This window comes from Carettochelys insculpta, chromosome 8, assembly GCF_033958435.1.
Source record: "Carettochelys insculpta isolate YL-2023 chromosome 8, ASM3395843v1, whole genome shotgun sequence".
NCBI lineage: Eukaryota > Metazoa > Chordata > Testudines > Carettochelyidae > Carettochelys > Carettochelys insculpta.
This window is the reverse complement of record NC_134144.1, coordinates 42441864-42460651: the sequence shown is the minus strand read 5'-3', so window position 1 is coordinate 42460651 and position 18788 is coordinate 42441864. Positions and strand designations below refer to the sequence as shown.

Here is an 18788-nt window from a genome sequence, read left to right as displayed (position 1 = left end):
GAAAGGGAGGGTCCTGGCATGCTGCCGTGGTAGCCAGGGGGTGTGGAGGCGGGCTGGTGCTTTCAGCAGGGGCAGTCCGAGTGGGAGCTTGTGCTGTTCCTGCTTGTGGCACAGTCTCAGCTTCCTGCCTGGGGTTGCTGGGGAGCTGTTTCTTTTAAGGTGGCCAGCAGGGACCATAGAGCCCTGCCTGGGCTGGCCAGAGTGTCTCTGTCCTCCAAGGGGTCCTCCTCCTTGGCAGAGCCATTGCTTTGAAGTGAGGAGTGCAGAGCATCTACACACACACTTAATTTCGAAGTTAAACTTTGAAATGGGCCACTACTCCATTCCCAGGAATGGAGTAGTGACTTTGAAGTTAGCCTCCCTTACTTTGGAGTTAACTTTGACGTAAGAGAAAGTGTGTGTAGGTGCTCTGCATGCTTCTTCTACGTAGGAGCTTACTTCAAAGTTAACTTCGAAGTAAGTTTGTAGTGTAGAAATAGCTTTAATTAAGCATGTAATTTAAGAATATCCACATCTTTTTTATTGTTAGTTTACAACATATCCCAAATGTATTTTTGTATGCAAATCTCTAGAAGGTAGTTCATACTAGCATTAGAAAGTGAGAGTACTGGGATTTTTTCCTATGTCAACAAATTGAGCATCACTGACACTTCATTGTTATGACAGGACACTGTATCTTGCCATATGCACTTTTTAAACAATATCTTTCTTTGCAGGTCACCGAACATTGTTCATTGGAGTACATGTGCCACTGGGTGGAAGAAAAAGCCACCGACGTCACAGACACCGTGGACACAAACACAGAAAGAGGGACAGGGAACGAGATTCGGGACTAGAGGATGGGAGAGAGTCTCCTCCTTTTGGTAAAGTTAATTTCTTCTTGATGGAACTTTTAGCAGTAAACATCAGTGTGACAATTCCTAATTTATCCTCCTCTTATGTTTTAGTCAGTTTTGACATTGGGGCTTTGGGGTTGCAGCCTGGAACCTTTCAGGTCTGTCTAACAATCTTTTGAAGTTTCCTTATACTGTGTTCAAGCTTAGTGGATGAATAAATGAAAATACTAAAATTCTGTAGCATTCTAGAGCATTTATTTGGTGATAGGGACTCTATATAGATGGATGAAAACTATTGGTGCTGGGGAACAAGTTTCTCTAAATTGTAACAAGACTGCATAATGTAGTGCTAATATTAAAATAGAATTTTTGTTCATTTATGTCAGCTTAAGGTCTGATCCAGAGTTTGTATCTTGCTTTTGTCATTTTTGTGGCAATGTGAGATGGAAATGTCATGTGACATGGGTCAGTTTATGAGATTAGCTTTAGTGTCTAGTAAAGATCATGTCCTGTCTTTTGTGTTTAGAGACACAGAAACAACAGTGAATGCAAAGAAGACAGGAATTTACGTAGAGAAATGTGATATTTCATCAAATATATGTAGTGTAAGAAGGATCTCAGCCACTCCCCCATGCCAAATGTACTGAAAAGGGGAAGAATAATGAGCACTTCCATATGTGTGCTTGACGTGTGCCCTCATGCATACACATCTGGATGACGGCTAACTGTGGACTTGAAGGAGAGGAAGAAGCTAGCAAAACAAACCACTTAAACTAAATGGAAAGCATATCACAGTGTAGCACAAAAGAATATTTTTAGTTCACTGGGGAAGCATAAGTGCCACTGTAATTTTAGGTTGCAAAGTAGTCATTACAAGATCCTTTATTTTAGACTGAATTTTAAATTATCTTGGTGGAAAGCTTTGAAACCGTGTATTGCACATAGTGAAGCTCTAAGTCTGTATGAAAGGACTTGATTTACTTACATCTTTCACAGTAAAATATATGGGGGATGAAAAAGGAGGAAGAGAAGAGCATGGTTCTCGAAATCAGAAGGAAAATAGAGGATTAAGAATGTCCTGAATGCCTAATATTGATGAGGGAAAATGGCTGAGTTGTCTCAGTTTGGAATGTATTTCAGTTACCACAAGCAAATATGATATATTAGAAGGCTTTTCCACCATTGCCTTGGTGTGGCCCCATGGAGGGGCTGTGCACAGCTGGGGGAAGGTTCTGGGCCAGAGGGGGTACTTACTTGGACCAGTGGTCTGCAAGATGGCAAGCTCCATCCCCAGCTGGCTGCTCCCTTCCAGGTGCAGCTGCCTCCAGTGGTCAATTTGTAGAATAGCTGTCCCCATGCTTGCTGCCCCCCAGTGGTCATTGTGCAGTACTGCTGTCCTTGGATCAACCCCCTCCCTTTCCATGTAATGGAAAATAATTGAATTCCACACACATCTCCTTTTCCTGGTGCAACCAAACACTGGCATTGCTTTAAGTTAGGATAAGAGGAAGCAACATTTAGGAGGAGTTCTTGAACAAATGTACTTGCAGACAGCCAGACTTTCTCACAGACAGGTGAACAAATCTCTAAAATATAGACACTTAAAATAGGCTGTATATTTCAAATCTATGAAAAACATGCACCATTAGTACAAATGTATTTGCTTTTTACCATGATTAGTATTTGGAGGCATAGTAAGAGAAGTTATTTTTTTCAAACAATCTTTCTTTTAAAAAAATAGAGTTTAAAGTTCTTCAAAATATTTTAAAGAAAGAACTTCTGCTTACATAATGTTGTATATTTTTAATAGTGAAACACTGGAAGCTAATGTTAACTGAGCGGCCAGATACTCAAAAGCGTCTAGGACACAACCACTCCCAATCAGTCTCCTAGGCTATGTCTACACTAGCCCCAAACTAGTAAATGGCCATTTCAAAGTTTACTAATGAAGCGCTGAAATACATATTCAGCGCCTCATTAGCATGCGGGCGGCTGCAGCACTTCGAAATTGACGCGGCTCACCGCCACGCGGCTTGTCCTGATGGGGCTCCTTTTCGAAAGGACCCTGCCTACTTCGAAGTCCCCTTATTTACATGGCCATTTCGAAGTTTGGGGCTAGTGTAGACACGGCCCTAGTTGCATTTAGCTATGTGAATGGGAGCATGCTCTCCTGAAAAGCTTTGCCCTGGTCCTTGCCAAGGTTTGTATCCTTTCCTATATCACAAGTTTAAAAAAAAAAATCTTCATACTTACAATGTTTGATATGCACATCACAAAACACTCTTTGGCACAGTTCAGCATAAGTGACAGTAAGTCTCCATTCTGCAGAGGTAAAAGAGTGCAGTAACAATAATATTGAAAACTGAGACTGAAGTGCATTTTCAAGGGAATGGGCAAAAGCTTTCACAACTATTATCTACATTGAGCTTGCTCTGAAGTTAATGCCTGAATGCTTCACTTCCATAAGCCACACCAACACTCATACCAGTAACTTCAGGTAGTTAAATAACTGTACTCTGTAGCACTTCAGAAAGCTTTTCCTAAACATGGAAAATATTTGCCTCACAATATTGATTTTTATTGCAGAGCATGTGTGTGTGTTCATGCACTGGGAAGTGCCTGTAATTTGCTAATACCCAAATGGGGATACAAAGGGTGACACAGAACCCAAATGAGAGACAAACAGGAAGCATTCACAAAGGAAATTGGAAAAGCTGAAAAGCATATCTTCTTTCTGTAACTTCATCTTCATAACTTTTTATATCTGATGTAAATACTTTCCAATAAAGTAATGAGCAGAGGTAGAAATAATACCCCAGAAGTTACTTGAGTAAAAAGTGCAACTGCTTTCACTTCTGGATACTTGAGTACAATAAAGTTGTGATGCATGCGCGTATACTTTTATTCACGTAATTTTCCAGAGGGACACCCCGACTTGTACTTAAGTACACCCCTCCTCCTGCAACAGATGCACTTATACTCAAGTGGCTGGGGCTGCCAAGGTGCCAGTACTGAATACCAGCAAGTGTTGGCATTAAAAAAGCACTGATCACATTCATATGCAATTGATGTACCTTTGCAATTGATCATGTGCCTATTACCATATCGCCTGCTAAAAATCTGTCCTACTGATCCAGGGACTCCAAAATTTTTCATGTGACACCCCCCCCCCAAAATCTAAATGTTATCTTAATTGACTCTAAAGATCACAACAGGATTACACTAATATGTATTTTATTAAATGCTGCTGTTGAATTAAAGGAAAAAGGGGAATGAGCTTTCAAACACTCACTCACACTCACTCATACCTGCAGTCATACACTAACACAGGCGAGCTCACACAGGTGAAGAGTTGCATAGGGACAGTAGAGGAAGGCAAGGCATAGCAGGGTCCAGTGAGTCTGGCTGCAGTCATGAATCCAGAGTGGTGAGCTGATTGTGTGACCCCTTTGTCAGCTGGTTCTCTTGTCAGTGTAATACTCAGGAGAAGTCAGCCTACTTCCCCAGCCAGCTGAGACCAACTTTTGCAGAGAGGTGATGGCAAGAAAAAGTTCTATAGCTTTTTGCCCATCTTTTTTGTGTTTCAGTCTATAGCTCTTGTCTTGTCCCACTGCACCAGGAGGTTTTATGACCATGAGTCATCACCATTGTCCCAGGACTCTGTTTGGCTGTGAGTCATCACCTAACAGCGGGTGAGACTTTGATCTTCTCTTTATGGGGCCTCTTTCCCTTTTTAGGTGGGTTCTTTTGCAGGGCTCAGCTCCTATTATTCTCTGGCCATCAAGGTGCTGCTGGCAGCTGGTCATCCTGACAGGCTGGCCTGGGGGACTGATTCCATTGTGCACATTCGTGCTTTCCTCACTCACAAAAAGGAAAGCTGACCTCAGAGAGAGCAATTTCTTTTACAAAGGAACAGCCAGGATTTCTTACAGACTCATGGTATCTATGAACAATTTCTTACTAACTTATAATGCTTTATATAGGCCTAGGAGCTGCTACAAAACTGTGCTTATGAAACAAAATATAACCATATAGAACAAAGCTAAATCTGTCCTACAAAGCTACTGTTACTAAACTTACAGAAAGTTACAGGATTTAAAACCAGCAATGGCTGAAAGTTACAGAACTCACATCTGTATTGTACTGGATTGAGAGGAGGCGTTGTTATACAATGGTAGTGACCAAAGATTCCTAGGAATTTGAATTTCTGGCAGATTCTGGATTAAATAAGCATTGAGAGATGGTCAACATCCTCACTTGCACCAGTTTTTGTTAAAAGCGTTCCTTCTTCATAGAAGTGGGTTGGAATCTCCCGAAAGAAAGTGTGTTCAGCTAGCAGGTGCAAGAAGAAAGATGCAGGAAAATAGGTTTTATGAGACTAAGGCTACGTTTACACTTACGAAAAACTTTGAAATGGCAATGCTAATGGCCAAATTGAAAAATACTAATGAGCTGCTAAAATGAATATCCAACACCTCATTAGCATGCCGCCAGCGCCACGTTTTGCTTACCCGTGTCTTGTCTACATGGGGGTCCTTTTCAAAAGGACCCTGCAAACATCGAAATCCCCTTTTTCCTATCAGCTAATATTTGCAGGGTCCTTTCAAAAAGGACCCCCATGTAGATGAGCCATGTGTGAACGAAATGTGGCACTTTTGAGGTGCCGTGGCCAGCGGCATGCTCATGAGGTGCTGAATATTCATTTCAGCACCTCATCAGTATTCTTCTATTTGGACATTAGCATGGCCTTTTCAAAGCTTTTCATAAGTGTAGACATGGCCTGAGTGATAAAGCCCAGGGGTCTGAAGTATGTCACGAAAATAAATGAGGACTTTTGTGATGAGAACAACTAGTAAATATTTTGAAGCAGTCTGGTATGAAAGCAGAAGTATTGAAGTGTAAGATACAAAAGGTGAACAATAAAGACACTGGAAAAAGTGAAGATCTTAGCTGCTCAGAGAGAAGCAGAACACTCCAGTCTGCACAACAACTACCCAAAGACGAGACAAAGTACCATTATTCTAATCTGAAGATGCAAGTATAATTTATGTATTTTAGTGGTGAAGTGCGTTACTTATCCCAAAGAAAATTTATGAACACTTTTATTCATCTCAGTGTGTGTATAAAGTATTTGTCTCTTGTGTAAACTCTATGGCCAGCTGTGAATTGGGAAGAAAGGGAAAGTTCTCATGGAGTGAGCAGCGTTTCATGAGCAGAAGAACAACAGGCTTTTAAAGTCTTCAAACTAAGAACTACAGTGTAATATCTTTTATTGGGCCAATCAGGGCCACCCCTCAGGCCCTGTGCAACTCCCCCCAGGCCTGGAGTCCTGGGCAACCCTCCAACAGGTCCCACCCCTCCTTTGTCTCCACTCCACCTTGTCCCCCCAAACTCTGCTCTTGTCGTGCCCCATCCTCCCCCGGTTCTGCTGGTTTGGCCCCGCCTCGCACAACACAAGCCAGGGCGATTATCAGGGCAAAGAAGCAAAGTGCAATGGACTGTGGGAGGGTGATGGGGAGGAGCAGAGCAGATTGCTGGACTGCCATAGGGTTGAGGCAGCCTCTACAGAAAACAGTGGTCAGATCTTTCTGCAAATAGCGCCACTAAGCTAGTCCCCAGCTGCAGACTGTAAATATAGCCATGTAGACTGTACAGTGCAGCAGTCACATCTGCAGGTGAGAAAGAGTGGACAGTGGTAACGAGGTCGGCATCTGAGGGAAAAAGTATTGCCAATAGCTGAGAGAAAATCTAAGCTGAAACTAGGGTTTGACCGTCTAAAAAAGTTAAGGGCTCAGTTGCAATTTCATAATGGGATCATATATAGTAGGAAATGCTAGGTCAGTAGCAGTGTCTGCAGTTCCATTCTGCACCAGAATTCTAACTTGGATTTACATCTCTGGAAGGTACTTACCCAGGCAGACTTAATTTATACCACTTTTCTGCACCTTCACTGTGCAGTTAGGCTCTGCAGGCTAGTGTTCTTGTGCTCAGCCCACCTAAAGAGGTGGGGGACAAAGTTGGTTCTGAGCCTTAGTTCCTCTCATGAATACTGAGAGCAGCTGGGAGCTAGAGTGTGTTGGAGTAGCTACAGGGCTGCTTTAACATGTGCTGTCTAGAATGGTCCGTTGGTCTGGGACAGGTACTGTTCATTTCACTGTGGTTCCTGTCCTGTGTCCTTCCCACCCTAGAATACCCTCTCCCTGGTTCTAGCTGGTGCTTACTACTCTACCCAGCTTGGTACAATTTTCAGAAGCCTATTTGGGGTAGCTAAGAAGTAAGGTCACTTTGCACTGCTTTGTGTACCTGTCTGCATGTCTTTTCACGTTTGTGTCGTACACGCAGTGCACACCTATGACAGTGATAGACACAATAATTTTAAAAAAACTGGGCCCATTGTTCTTGCTCACTTTTCTAATTTTTATTTTTTGACTTTACTTTTCAAAAATAGCAAGCAAAAAAACACAATAAAGCAGATTTATTAAAATGCTGACTCTACTCAAATGGTGACAAAAAGTGATCAAGTTAAAAAATAAGTCTCTGCTTCCCCAGATCAGAAGAAATTTACAGTTTCTTATTTCTCAGTAGGGCTCTGTGTCACATTTTACCTCAAGGCTCATGTTACAATTGGACTGCATGGAAATGAAATCTGTTTTAATTTTGGTTTATTTTTCCTCAAGTGTCATAAATACACCGACATTTGTAAATTGTTACTACTTTTAATGAGTCAAATTCTTGCTCACCTTAGTATGTTATTAAGTTAATTGTGTGAGTAGGACAGACAGATTTCATTTGTTATTTTGCTCACTTGTGCTGTTATATTCTCAAGTTCTCTCTCATTTTCTCTCTTTTTTCCTGTTTGAAAATATTTGAGTAAAAATATCTCTCATTTTGCCTTCTACATAAAAGCACATTAAGTCAAACCATGTGAATTTTCAAGCTTCCAGTTCCAGCTTTGTATCTGAAAATGAAACTATGCTCTTCCTGCTTGGGATGTTGCTATAAATTATCACCACCAGTAAAGCATGAAGAATCGGAAAATAACAAATAATTTTGCCTATGTACTAATGTTGAAAACAAGACAGTTCGTTCTACCTCATTTGTGTTAGTATGCTGCTGTCAGTAAAGTAGTCCTGCATCACTCAGAAGACACAGGCATAGCAAACCAAATGCAGCAACTAGGTACCATTTTCATAGCCACTTTTCTAATAACCACACGAGAAGGCATTGGTCTGATCTACTGATTTCCTTCCCATGTTGAATATATGTATTTCTGTGAATATAATACAATCAGAAAAGCTGGAGCTCTGTGGTACAGTACTGTTCATTATCACTTAACAGTAATTATCCTGGAAGCTCAGTTTCACCAAGAGAACTGGATGTTCTTGGCACTGCATGTTCTGGGATTCTCCCACAGATTTATTTTTCTTTAAAAAAAAAAAAAAAAAAAAGCTTGTTTTACATGCCCCCTTCCTCCAGTCTCAAAAACACACACTTAGGTTTTGTCTTGAACAAATACATGCACTGGAAGATTAACCTTCCCTATTACATTTACTTTAATCTTCAACGGTAGATACTAGCCATTGAATTCAGTTTTTTGCTTGCATTAGGCTGGTGTTCCTTAAAGTGTAGCCCATGGGATAAAAGTGGACCTGTCACTTTCTAAACTGTGGTCCATGGCCCTGTAAGTACCAGGGAAAGGTAAATCTGGTGATCTGTACGTGTTTATAACTAGTGACCTCAAACATAAACCAAAACCACATTTTGTGTTTCTGTGTCGAGGAAAAGACAAGTACCATTACAGTTCTGTGGACTTATTATAGATTTTATTATTTATCTGCTAAGTAGACCTTGTCCACTGGGTCATGACAAGGTGTCAGTATCCCATCCAGTGGCACAAACTTTGTGTCCTTGCTGGACTTTCCTGACTGTGTAAAGCTGCATATAGTGAAACTGAAAATGATCACAAATAAAACAGGTATGGCACAACACATTTGCTGATACTGTAGCTGAAAATTTCTTCTAACAGAGCTGCAAATAACTCAGAAGTACATTTGGCAGCAAGTTTTGGTCTCTACCATGTGCTAAACATAAGTCTTATGGAGGATTTTATTCATATTTCATCTATGTGGAGTTCAGAGAAATGAGCTATTTTTAATGTTTCATTTCATTTACTGCTGAGAACGGCATCCTATACAACACAAATGTGCACTGCAATAAATGACAATTTACAGAAAATAAATTCTGCCTTCTTTATATCCATGGTTACAGTAATGAAGGGAGCTTACTGCCTACAACAGTTTTCCATATGAAAAGACAAGAGCTAACACAGTGGTAGCGGTTAGAAGAGTAGAAAACCCAAAGTGCATCTCACAGAGTTCCCTGCATTGCCTCATCCCCAATCCAGTGTTGAGACTCAGCCTACAAACTGCCAATGACTGGAAAATGTCAGGCTCGTCTGCACGTTCCTCATCATGTACATGTTCCCCCTATTCCTAAGCTCCCTGGCAGTGCAGTTCCATTGGCTTAAAGGTTGAGATGGTATCAGAGGTTCTCAAACTGGGGTGCTGGAGGTGTGGAATAGAAATAGGAGTGGGTGAGAAGATTTAGGGGGAAAAGGTACAGTGCACATTCAGAGCTAGGTGACAGGAGAGTAACAGCTACTGATTGGGCACCCAGCTCTGAAGGAAGCAACACCATCAGCAGTGCTGGTGGCACTGCCTTCCAAGCTGAGCATTCAAACAGAGACACTGTTCTCCTCTCTGCCTTCAGAAATGGGTGGCAGGAAAGCACAGCAGCTGACTGGTACCCAGGGCAGGGAGGGAGTAGATATAAACTGTTACATGTACAGACACAAAGAAGGGGAGTGCAATCAAATGTGTTTGAGAACCTCTGGCCTATATTACTTTCTCTTGGGAGTCTTCATGGGGCAGGTGGGAAAAATGATGTTTTAGAGGATTTCCTACTTCCCCTCTCCCAACATCCCATCTACCCATGCTCAATGGGGGTATGGTGACTTGAGTGTTGTCTTCTGCATATAGCTTCCTGCTCCCTCTTCCTGTTGGTTTCCTGGCTGCTTCCTGAACTCAGTGTTCTGGTTTGTGTGCTGGTGTGTTTACACACATTGCACTGGGGGTGTGCAGTTACTTAAGGCCCATTTGGATTGTTGTGTTTTTTGGTTCAGACTGTTGCTGTCTTATCCGGTTTATGGCCTTGTTTGATTGACCATCTACTCGAATGTCACACTTTGATTTCCTTTTGATTTAGCAGTGCTGTTTTGGAGTGCATCAGACCATAACAGGGGGCATCACCTCGCCTCCCAGTAGGACCAACAAGGGCCCTACCTTTGGGGAGAGCCTTTCTCAAGGAGGAGGAGGGAGAGATTTAAGGTAGCCAGCTCTTACATGACTTGGATTCAGCAGGGTTGTAAGGATTCCTCCATAGTTCATCTTTCTGGTTCTTGTGGATGCTTAAGCAGAAAAACCGGGGGAAACCAATCGATCTGTCCTCTTCTGCTCTTTCTCTCTCTCTCGCTCACTTTCCCCTTTAAGGGAAGCCCACGTGAAGAGCTAGGAGGAAGTGGTGGAGGCTGCTCCTGTAGCCTACAAGCCTGGGGAGATGAGGAGGCTCAAAACATGTGATGGAGAATGGGAGTGCCAGGAGGGGGCAGAGACTGGGGGCTGGAAGGATTGGCACAAGATCGGGGACATGAGGAGCAGGAATAGTTGCGAAGATTGAAGGGTCAGAAAATGGTCTCTTATGCAGAGTAAGAAGGCAGGGGATAAAGGTAATGAGGGCCAGGGGATGAATGGCGGCAGTTGCTCCAAATCTTCAGACCCCCCCAAAACAGTTTTGCACTTTTCAGTTTTCTTAGTCCCCATAAGCTGCGTCTACACGTGCACGCTACTTTGAAGTAGTGGCACCAACTTCGAAATAGCGCCCGTCGCGTCTACACGCATCGGGCGCTATTTTGAAGTTAACTTCGACATTAGGCGGTGAGACGTCGAAGTCGCTAACCTCATGAGGAGATAGGAATAGCGCCCTACTTCGACGTTCAACGTCGAAGTAGGGACCGTGTAGACAATCCGCGTCCCACAACGTCGAAATTGCCGGGTCCTCCATGGCGGCCATCAGCTGGGGGGTTGAGAGATGCTCTCTCTCCAGCCCCTGCGGGGCTCTATGGTCACCGTGGGCAGCAGCCCTTAGCCCAGGGCTTCTGGCTGCTTCTGCGGCAGCTGGGGATCTATGCTGCAGGCACAGGGTCTGCAACCAGTTGTCAGCTCTGTGTATCTTGTGTTGTTTAGTGCAACTGTGTCTGGGAGGGGCCCTTTAAGGGAGCGGCTTGCTGTTGAGTGCGCCCTGTGACCCTGTCTGCAGCTGTGCCTGGCATCCCTATTTCGATGTGTGCTACTTTGACGTGTAGACGTTCCCTCGCTGCGCCTATTTCGATGTTGGGCTGAGCAACGTCGAAGTTGAACATTGACGTTGCCGGCCCTGGAGGACGTGTAGACGTTATTCATTGAAATAGACTATTTTGATGTCGCAACATCGAAATAAGCTATTTCGATGTTGGCTGCACGTGTAGACGTAGCCATAGTCTGCTATTCTCTTTCTCAACTGACTAATACCATGGCTCCTACAGATGCTCCCAAAGGATCCTTGTTGGTTCTTTGAGCTGTGAAGTCCGGTGGTAGAAACAGTAGTTATGCATTTCTGGAGATACTGGATGCCATCCAAAGTTGTATGATTTGAGATTTGAATTTTATTACAAATAGGTTTTAAAATTGTTAGAGCATTTGAACCAATAAAACTGTAGTGTGCAAATAAATGTAAGTCAAATGTGTTATGACTGCCTCTGTTTTTGCTGATATTTGAAAGTCCTAAGGGAAGAGCAGTCTGTCTCTGAGACAGTGTACCAGCTCATTGTGCAATGAGGAGCGGGTCATGGGGAAAAGAAGGAAGGGGAATAGGTTGTGTGCTGGGAGAAAGTTTCTAGCTATGTAGGCAGGTCTAGTAGGACAATTCATGTCTGTGAATAATGGGAGATTTAAAATTCATGGAGATATTTGCTTGTGGGGCCTATCAATATAGGTCTAATGGAAACCATGATTGAAAATTTAATACCCCAGCATTGTGAACTGAGTTAAAGTTGTTCATTAAAACTTATAGTGCAGCAAAGATGTCTGTGGTAGTTGGCTTGTCTGACAGTTGTCTGTACCTTGGCTTTATTTTACCCTTTTCGGCAGGCTGAGACATCATTAAACCACATTCATAGGTATATTTATTCTTCACTTAGTGAAAAAGTGTTCTCTATTTTGGGTATATTTATTTAATTAGAAAAAAGGTAATTTAGACTGAATAAACAGATCTTAATCATGAAGTGCTGTGTGCTCTACAGTTTTGAAAGCATGACTGAACTGACAAGCTGTGTGACTATTTTATGTATTACAATACTTGTTGGTGAAGGTTAATTGTCTGGGTACAGACAGCTGAATAATTTCATGAAATTCCAGCCATTTACTTACTGAAGGCGTACATATGGCTGTTCTAGCATTGCATAATAACTTTGTATTTCATCGTTGCTGAAAAAATGCACATTAGTAATTTGGTCCAATCACAGACTCTGGTAGCTGTTTCTGTTTTGACAATATTTGTGTTTCCTCCCCAGATACACCTTCACAAAGGGTGCAGTTTATTCTTGGAACAGAGGATGATGATGAGGAACACATTCCCCATGACCTCTTTACTGAACTTGATGAGATTTGCTGGCGTGAAGGAGAGGATGCTGAATGGAGAGAGACAGCAAGGCAAGTGTTTTCAGGAGGAGCTTTTGTCAGTAACTGATGGTCACTGAAAGCATGGGGAGGCATATCAAAGCTGTAGCAGGCCCATGAACAGATTTTGGAGACAAAGCTTAAACAATCAAATTAATTATTTCAGTCCTTGCATAACTAGCATTGCTACCATATCTGTCGTTCCTTAAGACCCAGATGGTTTTATTTGGATTTAACGTATATAGGTCAGGATGAAAATTGAATCAAAGAATGGACGTTAAAAAAAAAAACAAAAAACAAAAAAACCTTTTACTTATAGTAGTTAAGAGAAAGCTTTTAGTTGTATTTTAGTTCATAATTTTTACATGTATTTTAAAACTTACATAATTGCAAACATATCCTTGAGAAATCCAAGAGTTGGCCTCTTTATTTAAAGTTCATAGGAAGAGGGAAGAACATTACCATAGCCAAATTAAACTTGATAAACTTAAATATTAACAGAGCCCAACCTTTAACGAGCAGATGCTCTGGAGACTTTGAACGTTTAATGTCAGATCATTTCAATTCTTAAAGAATGCCTACCCAGATTGTTTCTTTGCTGCAAGGCATTACCATTGAATATCAATTGCATAACTACTTGTTTTTCTTCCTCAGGCATCTAAGTGTGGGAGTCACTTACTGCATACGGGTTTCAGTGGGACATTATATTTCCTACAAATCTTGATTCTGGGGCTTACCCTTTTCTATTTTGCTAACTGAGTCTGCACCCTCTTCCTTTCAATAACTCCCACAAATTTGTTTGGTGTTCACAGAAGGTGCCATATTGCCTAGAGGTATGTGGCCAGAGCTGTGGCTTTATCATGGCCTGCTGGATCAAAGAATGCCCAGAGACATTGGGCTAGATTTATCTCTTTTCAAAAGATGCGGTGAAAGTTCTTCATTTTCCTCATGCTAATTAAGGATGTCTTATATCTTGAAATAAAAAATCAATTCTGTTATAGTTACACCATTTTTCAGCAGGGAACTGAAATAAGAATGTCTTCTGAGAAGCATTACAGAAGAGTTTTTCTTTGGCTTTGTCTAGATTCCAGGCTTCCGTTGGAAGACCTGGAGGTCTCCTGACACAAGTCTGACATGTCAGGAGCCTTCTGCTGACATCTGGGTCTTCCCTGTTCCGTGAAGAAGGGATGTGTCCGGTAGAAGTGGTTTTCCCTGCATTTGGCCCCATGTGAAAGCCTCTCCTGACAGAACCGTCAGCTGGAGATATGCAAATGCAGTGTGCAATTTGCTTATCTTTTGCCGACGATTCTTGGTAGCTTTAGAAATTATTCTAATTTTTCATTTAACATAAGCTTATAGTCAAGACAGAATTCAAAATAAATAGCTGGAATAACAGAAATTTAGTTTGATCTATCATATGCCTAATTTAATAGTTTTCTTTCCTCTTCAGATTCGATAAGAAAGCATGTTTTGAATTGTACATACATACTGGTAAACTAATAAGTGAAATGAAGTGGAGTAGGTATTTCATATTATTGAATACATCTTCAATCCTGGAACAATAGGTTTTTAGAGTAAATCCTTGATTCCAATATACAGTTCCAGTAAGTAGGCCTTGTTCTGTAGACAACCATAGTCATAATAGTAAAATATAGAGAACTTTTCGTCAGTAGATCTCAAAGTACTCTGCAAAGGAAGCCTTTATAGTTGTCCCCATTTTACAGAGAAAGTGACTTGCCTGATGTCACCTAGCAGGTCAGTGGTAAAACCAGGAATATAATCCAGATCTGCCAAATCCCATCCCATGCTATGCCCACTAGGACATGTTGTCTTGTAGTTGTCAAGAAGGGGAGGAGGGATCCCCTTTTAGCCTATTGCTGTACCTGCAGCACATGTGGTAGCTGTTGCCATTCCTGCTCATAGGGAATGATTAGTGGATTTTCATAGTGGCAGATTCTCCAACCTCTCTCTTCCCTCCTTAGCTCACCCACAACCCCCTGAACACTAGGAATAGCTAAGCTACAAAGAAAACCGCTCCCTGGCATGTAAAGGCATAGATTATGAACGATGAGAGGGGCCAGCAGGACGTGCTGATTCCTCACCCATTCCGAAGCAAAGTTCTATTCATTCCTCTGTGATTAGGGGCCTCTGTGTCTGTAGACATGCTGGGCAGGGGTGGTCAGGTTTTCCCTTTTGGAATAATGCCACAAAAGAATTCCATAAGAATGCCCAGTGCTTCTGAGGGCATTTGTGACTCTTGGGATAACAGAATTGTTTTAGAATGTTTTCTGACATGAGTTACTGTATATTTATTCTCAGAGGGGGTAGCTGAGTTAATTTATAGCATCACAAATAGTAAGCAGTCCTGTGGCACCTTAGAGACTAAGAAATTTATTAAGCAATGGGGTCAACAGCCACTGCAGGCCCAGAGGCAAAATGGGAGGGGGTGCCTGGCTCAGGGGCTGGGCTAAAGGAGAAGGGGCATGGCCAAGGGAGAAGGGGTGGGGCCAAGGGCAGTCAGTCATTAGCACCACCTGGACCAGGTGCACAGAGTGACGGAGCTGCCCTTTGAAACACCTGGCCCTGAAGCAACTGCCTCCTTTGTCTCCCATTCCCCTGACAGTGGATTTATTATTAGGTCATGAGCTTCCATGGTTAATGAATTTGTTAGTCTTTGAGATGCCACAGGACTGCCTGTTGTTTGTGTGTTTATTGTTCACATAGTACCAGCAGTGTGGTAGGTACTTAACAGATCCACTAACAGCTATTGTATAATCAATAGCCAGAAAATAGCTCAGTCCAGTTCCCGTCAGACTTTATGGCAATTTCACTATTGACCTGTATGAGCACAGAACAAGGCATTAAATGGTTACATATGCATTTTACCAAGAAGAGGTGAGGTGAGTCTCTGGTGCAATATGTCTGGACCCTCCTACATTTCCATTTGATGGAGCTTTTGCATGCAAAGTCATTGTTCTGGAGCCTTTTATATATGTTGTGTGCAAGCTGCGTAAGATTATTGAGACATTTGCTGTTCAGTTAGTCAAAATGGTAGCAGCTACTGAAGAGGAGTGTGGATAAGATTTGGCTGAAGCTCAGTGTCTCTGGGAAGAATAGAACAGATTTATCTAAACAGAGGGAAAGGACTTAGCAAGCTGCAGTGGAGGATTTAAAGTGGCAGAGCCTCAGCTGTGTTTTTTCAGAGGCATATTCCAATCCTAGTGAACCCCTCAATACATTGTTATTCATACAGAATTTGATTAATAATGGTTTGGTATACTAACCATTTAACTATATTGTTAAATATAAATAATTGGATAGTTTATTTTTTGCAACAGGCCACATTGCCTCAATAATTATGCACTGTTATTTAGAAATGAAATGTTCAAAGGCATTAAAATGTCATAAAGTAATCAGAACATTTGTGAACATTTGGCGAAAGCCGGAATCTCCCTGTAGGAACCCTGACGCCATTCATTTTGCCCCTTAAAGGATGAGAAGGAGGAAGAAATGTATCCTTTTGGTAAATGACATTCAGTGTTACTAATAGAATAATTTGCAGATGATCCAATATATATTGTGTATATCTTTTTTATTTATATTCTGTAAAGGTGCTTACTTTGCACATTTTAAAGAAACAAACCCAGAGATAGTAGTTAGACTCATAATACAAACACAGCAGTGCAACAGCAAGTTGTTCTGTCAAAATTGTATGGGCTTGAGCGATAAATGCAGCTGATGTTCATGTCTGTAGAACCAGCCTTTTGATTGCTGAATGTGATAGTGGCTTAGATTCTCCATGGTTGCACCTCAAAAGGTCACCCCAAATTTGAGTACTTACCTAGGTCATCTTCAGATTCTCTTAGTCTGCAGATTTATAGTAGCAGTCTCAGAAGTCAAAACAAAAAGCAGTCAAGTAGCACTTTAAAGACTAGCAAAATAGTTTATTAGGTGAGCTTTCGTGGGACAGACCCACTTCTTCAGACCATAGCCAGAATGGTCTGAAGAAGTGGGTCTGTCCCACGAAAGCTCACCTAATCAACTATTTTGCTAGTCTTTAAAGTGCTACTTGACTGCTTTTTGTTTTGATAGTGTATAGACTAGCACGGCTTACTCTCTGTTAGTCTCAGAAATGTCATTACTCGTGAAAGTGCTCCTGGAACTGACCAGACTATGCCACACTAGTGGGGTAAGAGGTTAAACAAACTTTTTAGGCCTTCAGAGAGGTTAAGTTTTATTTTTCATGAAAAGTGTGGTCTATGTTATTGTATTCAAATCAATTTCCCTATCAGTAGTACTGAGAGAGAGGTGGAAGACATGCGCATTGGTTAGAACATGAACGTGAAGTGATAGAAGCTGACAGAGCAAAATAAAGACCCACTTTCTCCAAATGGTTGACACTTCATTCAGGGCCCTCCCGAGGGGGCGAGAGGTCTCAGACACACCTTCTCCCTCGCACTTCATGCTCTGCCCATTTTCTGCTCCATCCTCACTCTGTCCCCTTCCCCAGTCAACCTGGCCAGGCTGCAGAAGCTGTAGAGGGTTGCCTCCCCCTAACCTCCCTCTATCCCCACACTCACCACTGACACTCTGCCACTTCATCCTGGCCAGTTGAGCCCCACTTCACCATGGGCAGCTTGGACCAGAGGCCTGCCAGCTATCCGCAGAGAAGCGTGGATTCATGGGCTGGGGGGGCAGCGGCAGAGTGAGTGCGGGGCACAACAGTGCGGAGGCCAGGGATAAGGCACCCCCTTGCAGTTGCTGCTGCCTCTGGTTGCCCCCAGCACCTATGCCTTTCACCATGTAATCCCCACTCCTGTTCATAAGTCAGCTGGGGCAGCCACTAAGGGGGCCCCCCAAAAGTGCAGGCCTGGGGCAGCAGCCCACCTCATCCTATGGATGGGACATTTCTCCTTTTGTTCCAAAGACATGAGTTCACCCTTTCCTGTGTCCCTTTGGTTTGTTTTTGAGCAGTTCATTTATGTTGATTCATTTTCATATTAGTATTGGCCAAAATTCAGCTCAAAACTCCCACAATTTGAGGATTATGATGCTAGTCAGGCGTATTGCAAGTGGATAAATATTTGGGGAGACAAAACAGGCCTGAAATAGATATTACTGGGCCCCATAACCATGCAATTTTGCAATGAAAATTTATGGTAAAGAATACTACTGTGTACATATGCTTTATTTCATTTATACTTTGCACAGGATATCTGATACATTCAAAGACAGTGATTCCTTAACATTTTGGTTCTGTAACAGAATATTACCACTGGAGAAATCTCTGTGTATTTTATTTAATAAGTACTCCTTGCCTCCCACTGCAAAAGAGAGCATCAAGTTGGAAAAATTGAGTATGGATTTTGAACACCCAAAAATTGTATTTCTGTTTCTGTTCAGCCCACTGTAAACATGGACAACGAGAAGTCCTGTGGTACCTTATAGACTAACAGATGTTTTGGAGCATAAGCATGCATCTGACGAAGCGGGTCTTTGCCCACAAAAGCTTGTGTTCTAAGATGCCACAAGATTCTTCTTGTCTTTGCAGATACAGACTAACACGGCTACCCCTCTGATACATATAAAACGTGGGAAATATGGATCTGGGTCTTCGCTTGTATTTCTACACCTTTCACATTTATGAAGTTTGGAGATAAGGTCAGGGATTTTATTAAAACCCAATTCTTCATTGTTACCCACAGTTTTTCCTACAACAAAAACAAAATAATAAACTTAATTTGCATGAAGATTAGATATTTGTTCCTTGTAGAGTTTCTGTTACTGATGCTTTTCCTTGTTTCAAGTAACGATCCCCTAATATAGTTAACAAGCATCACATGAAGTAGTGTATCCAACTCAAAATATAGAAAAGAAAAGTAGTTCAGGAAGCATTTGGAAGAGATAGAACACTCCACTCAGAGCATGGCATCATTTGCTGTGCTAGTATAACATGCACAGCAAAAACATTAACTAGTAATGCAAGATGCAATCTGAAAAAATAAAGATCAGGTTTTCATACATATATTTTTAGTACTAAAAAACAGAAAGGTGGGAATCTTACTGTTAGAATGAATTAGATTGACTTGGATACTGACATATATGGGAAACTGCTGAAAGATCAGTCACGTGAGATAATGGCACAGTGTCTGTTAAAGTGTCTCAGGGGTCTGTGTTAGGA

General features: G+C 41.9%; 1 protein-coding gene across 2 annotated transcripts in view; it reads left to right on the top strand.

Moving 5' to 3' along the window:
- The window catches only part of SLC4A10 (solute carrier family 4 member 10), a 199365-nt gene that overhangs the window by 77058 nt on the left and 103519 nt on the right, over positions 1-18788 (top strand). For both annotated transcript variants that reach the window (XM_075001902.1, XM_075001901.1), the window contains exons 3-4: positions 717-863; positions 12502-12640. In XM_075001902.1, coding sequence (XP_074858003.1) covers positions 717-863; positions 12502-12640 — 286 coding nt within the window. The remainder of the gene's footprint in view (positions 1-716; positions 864-12501; positions 12641-18788) is intronic.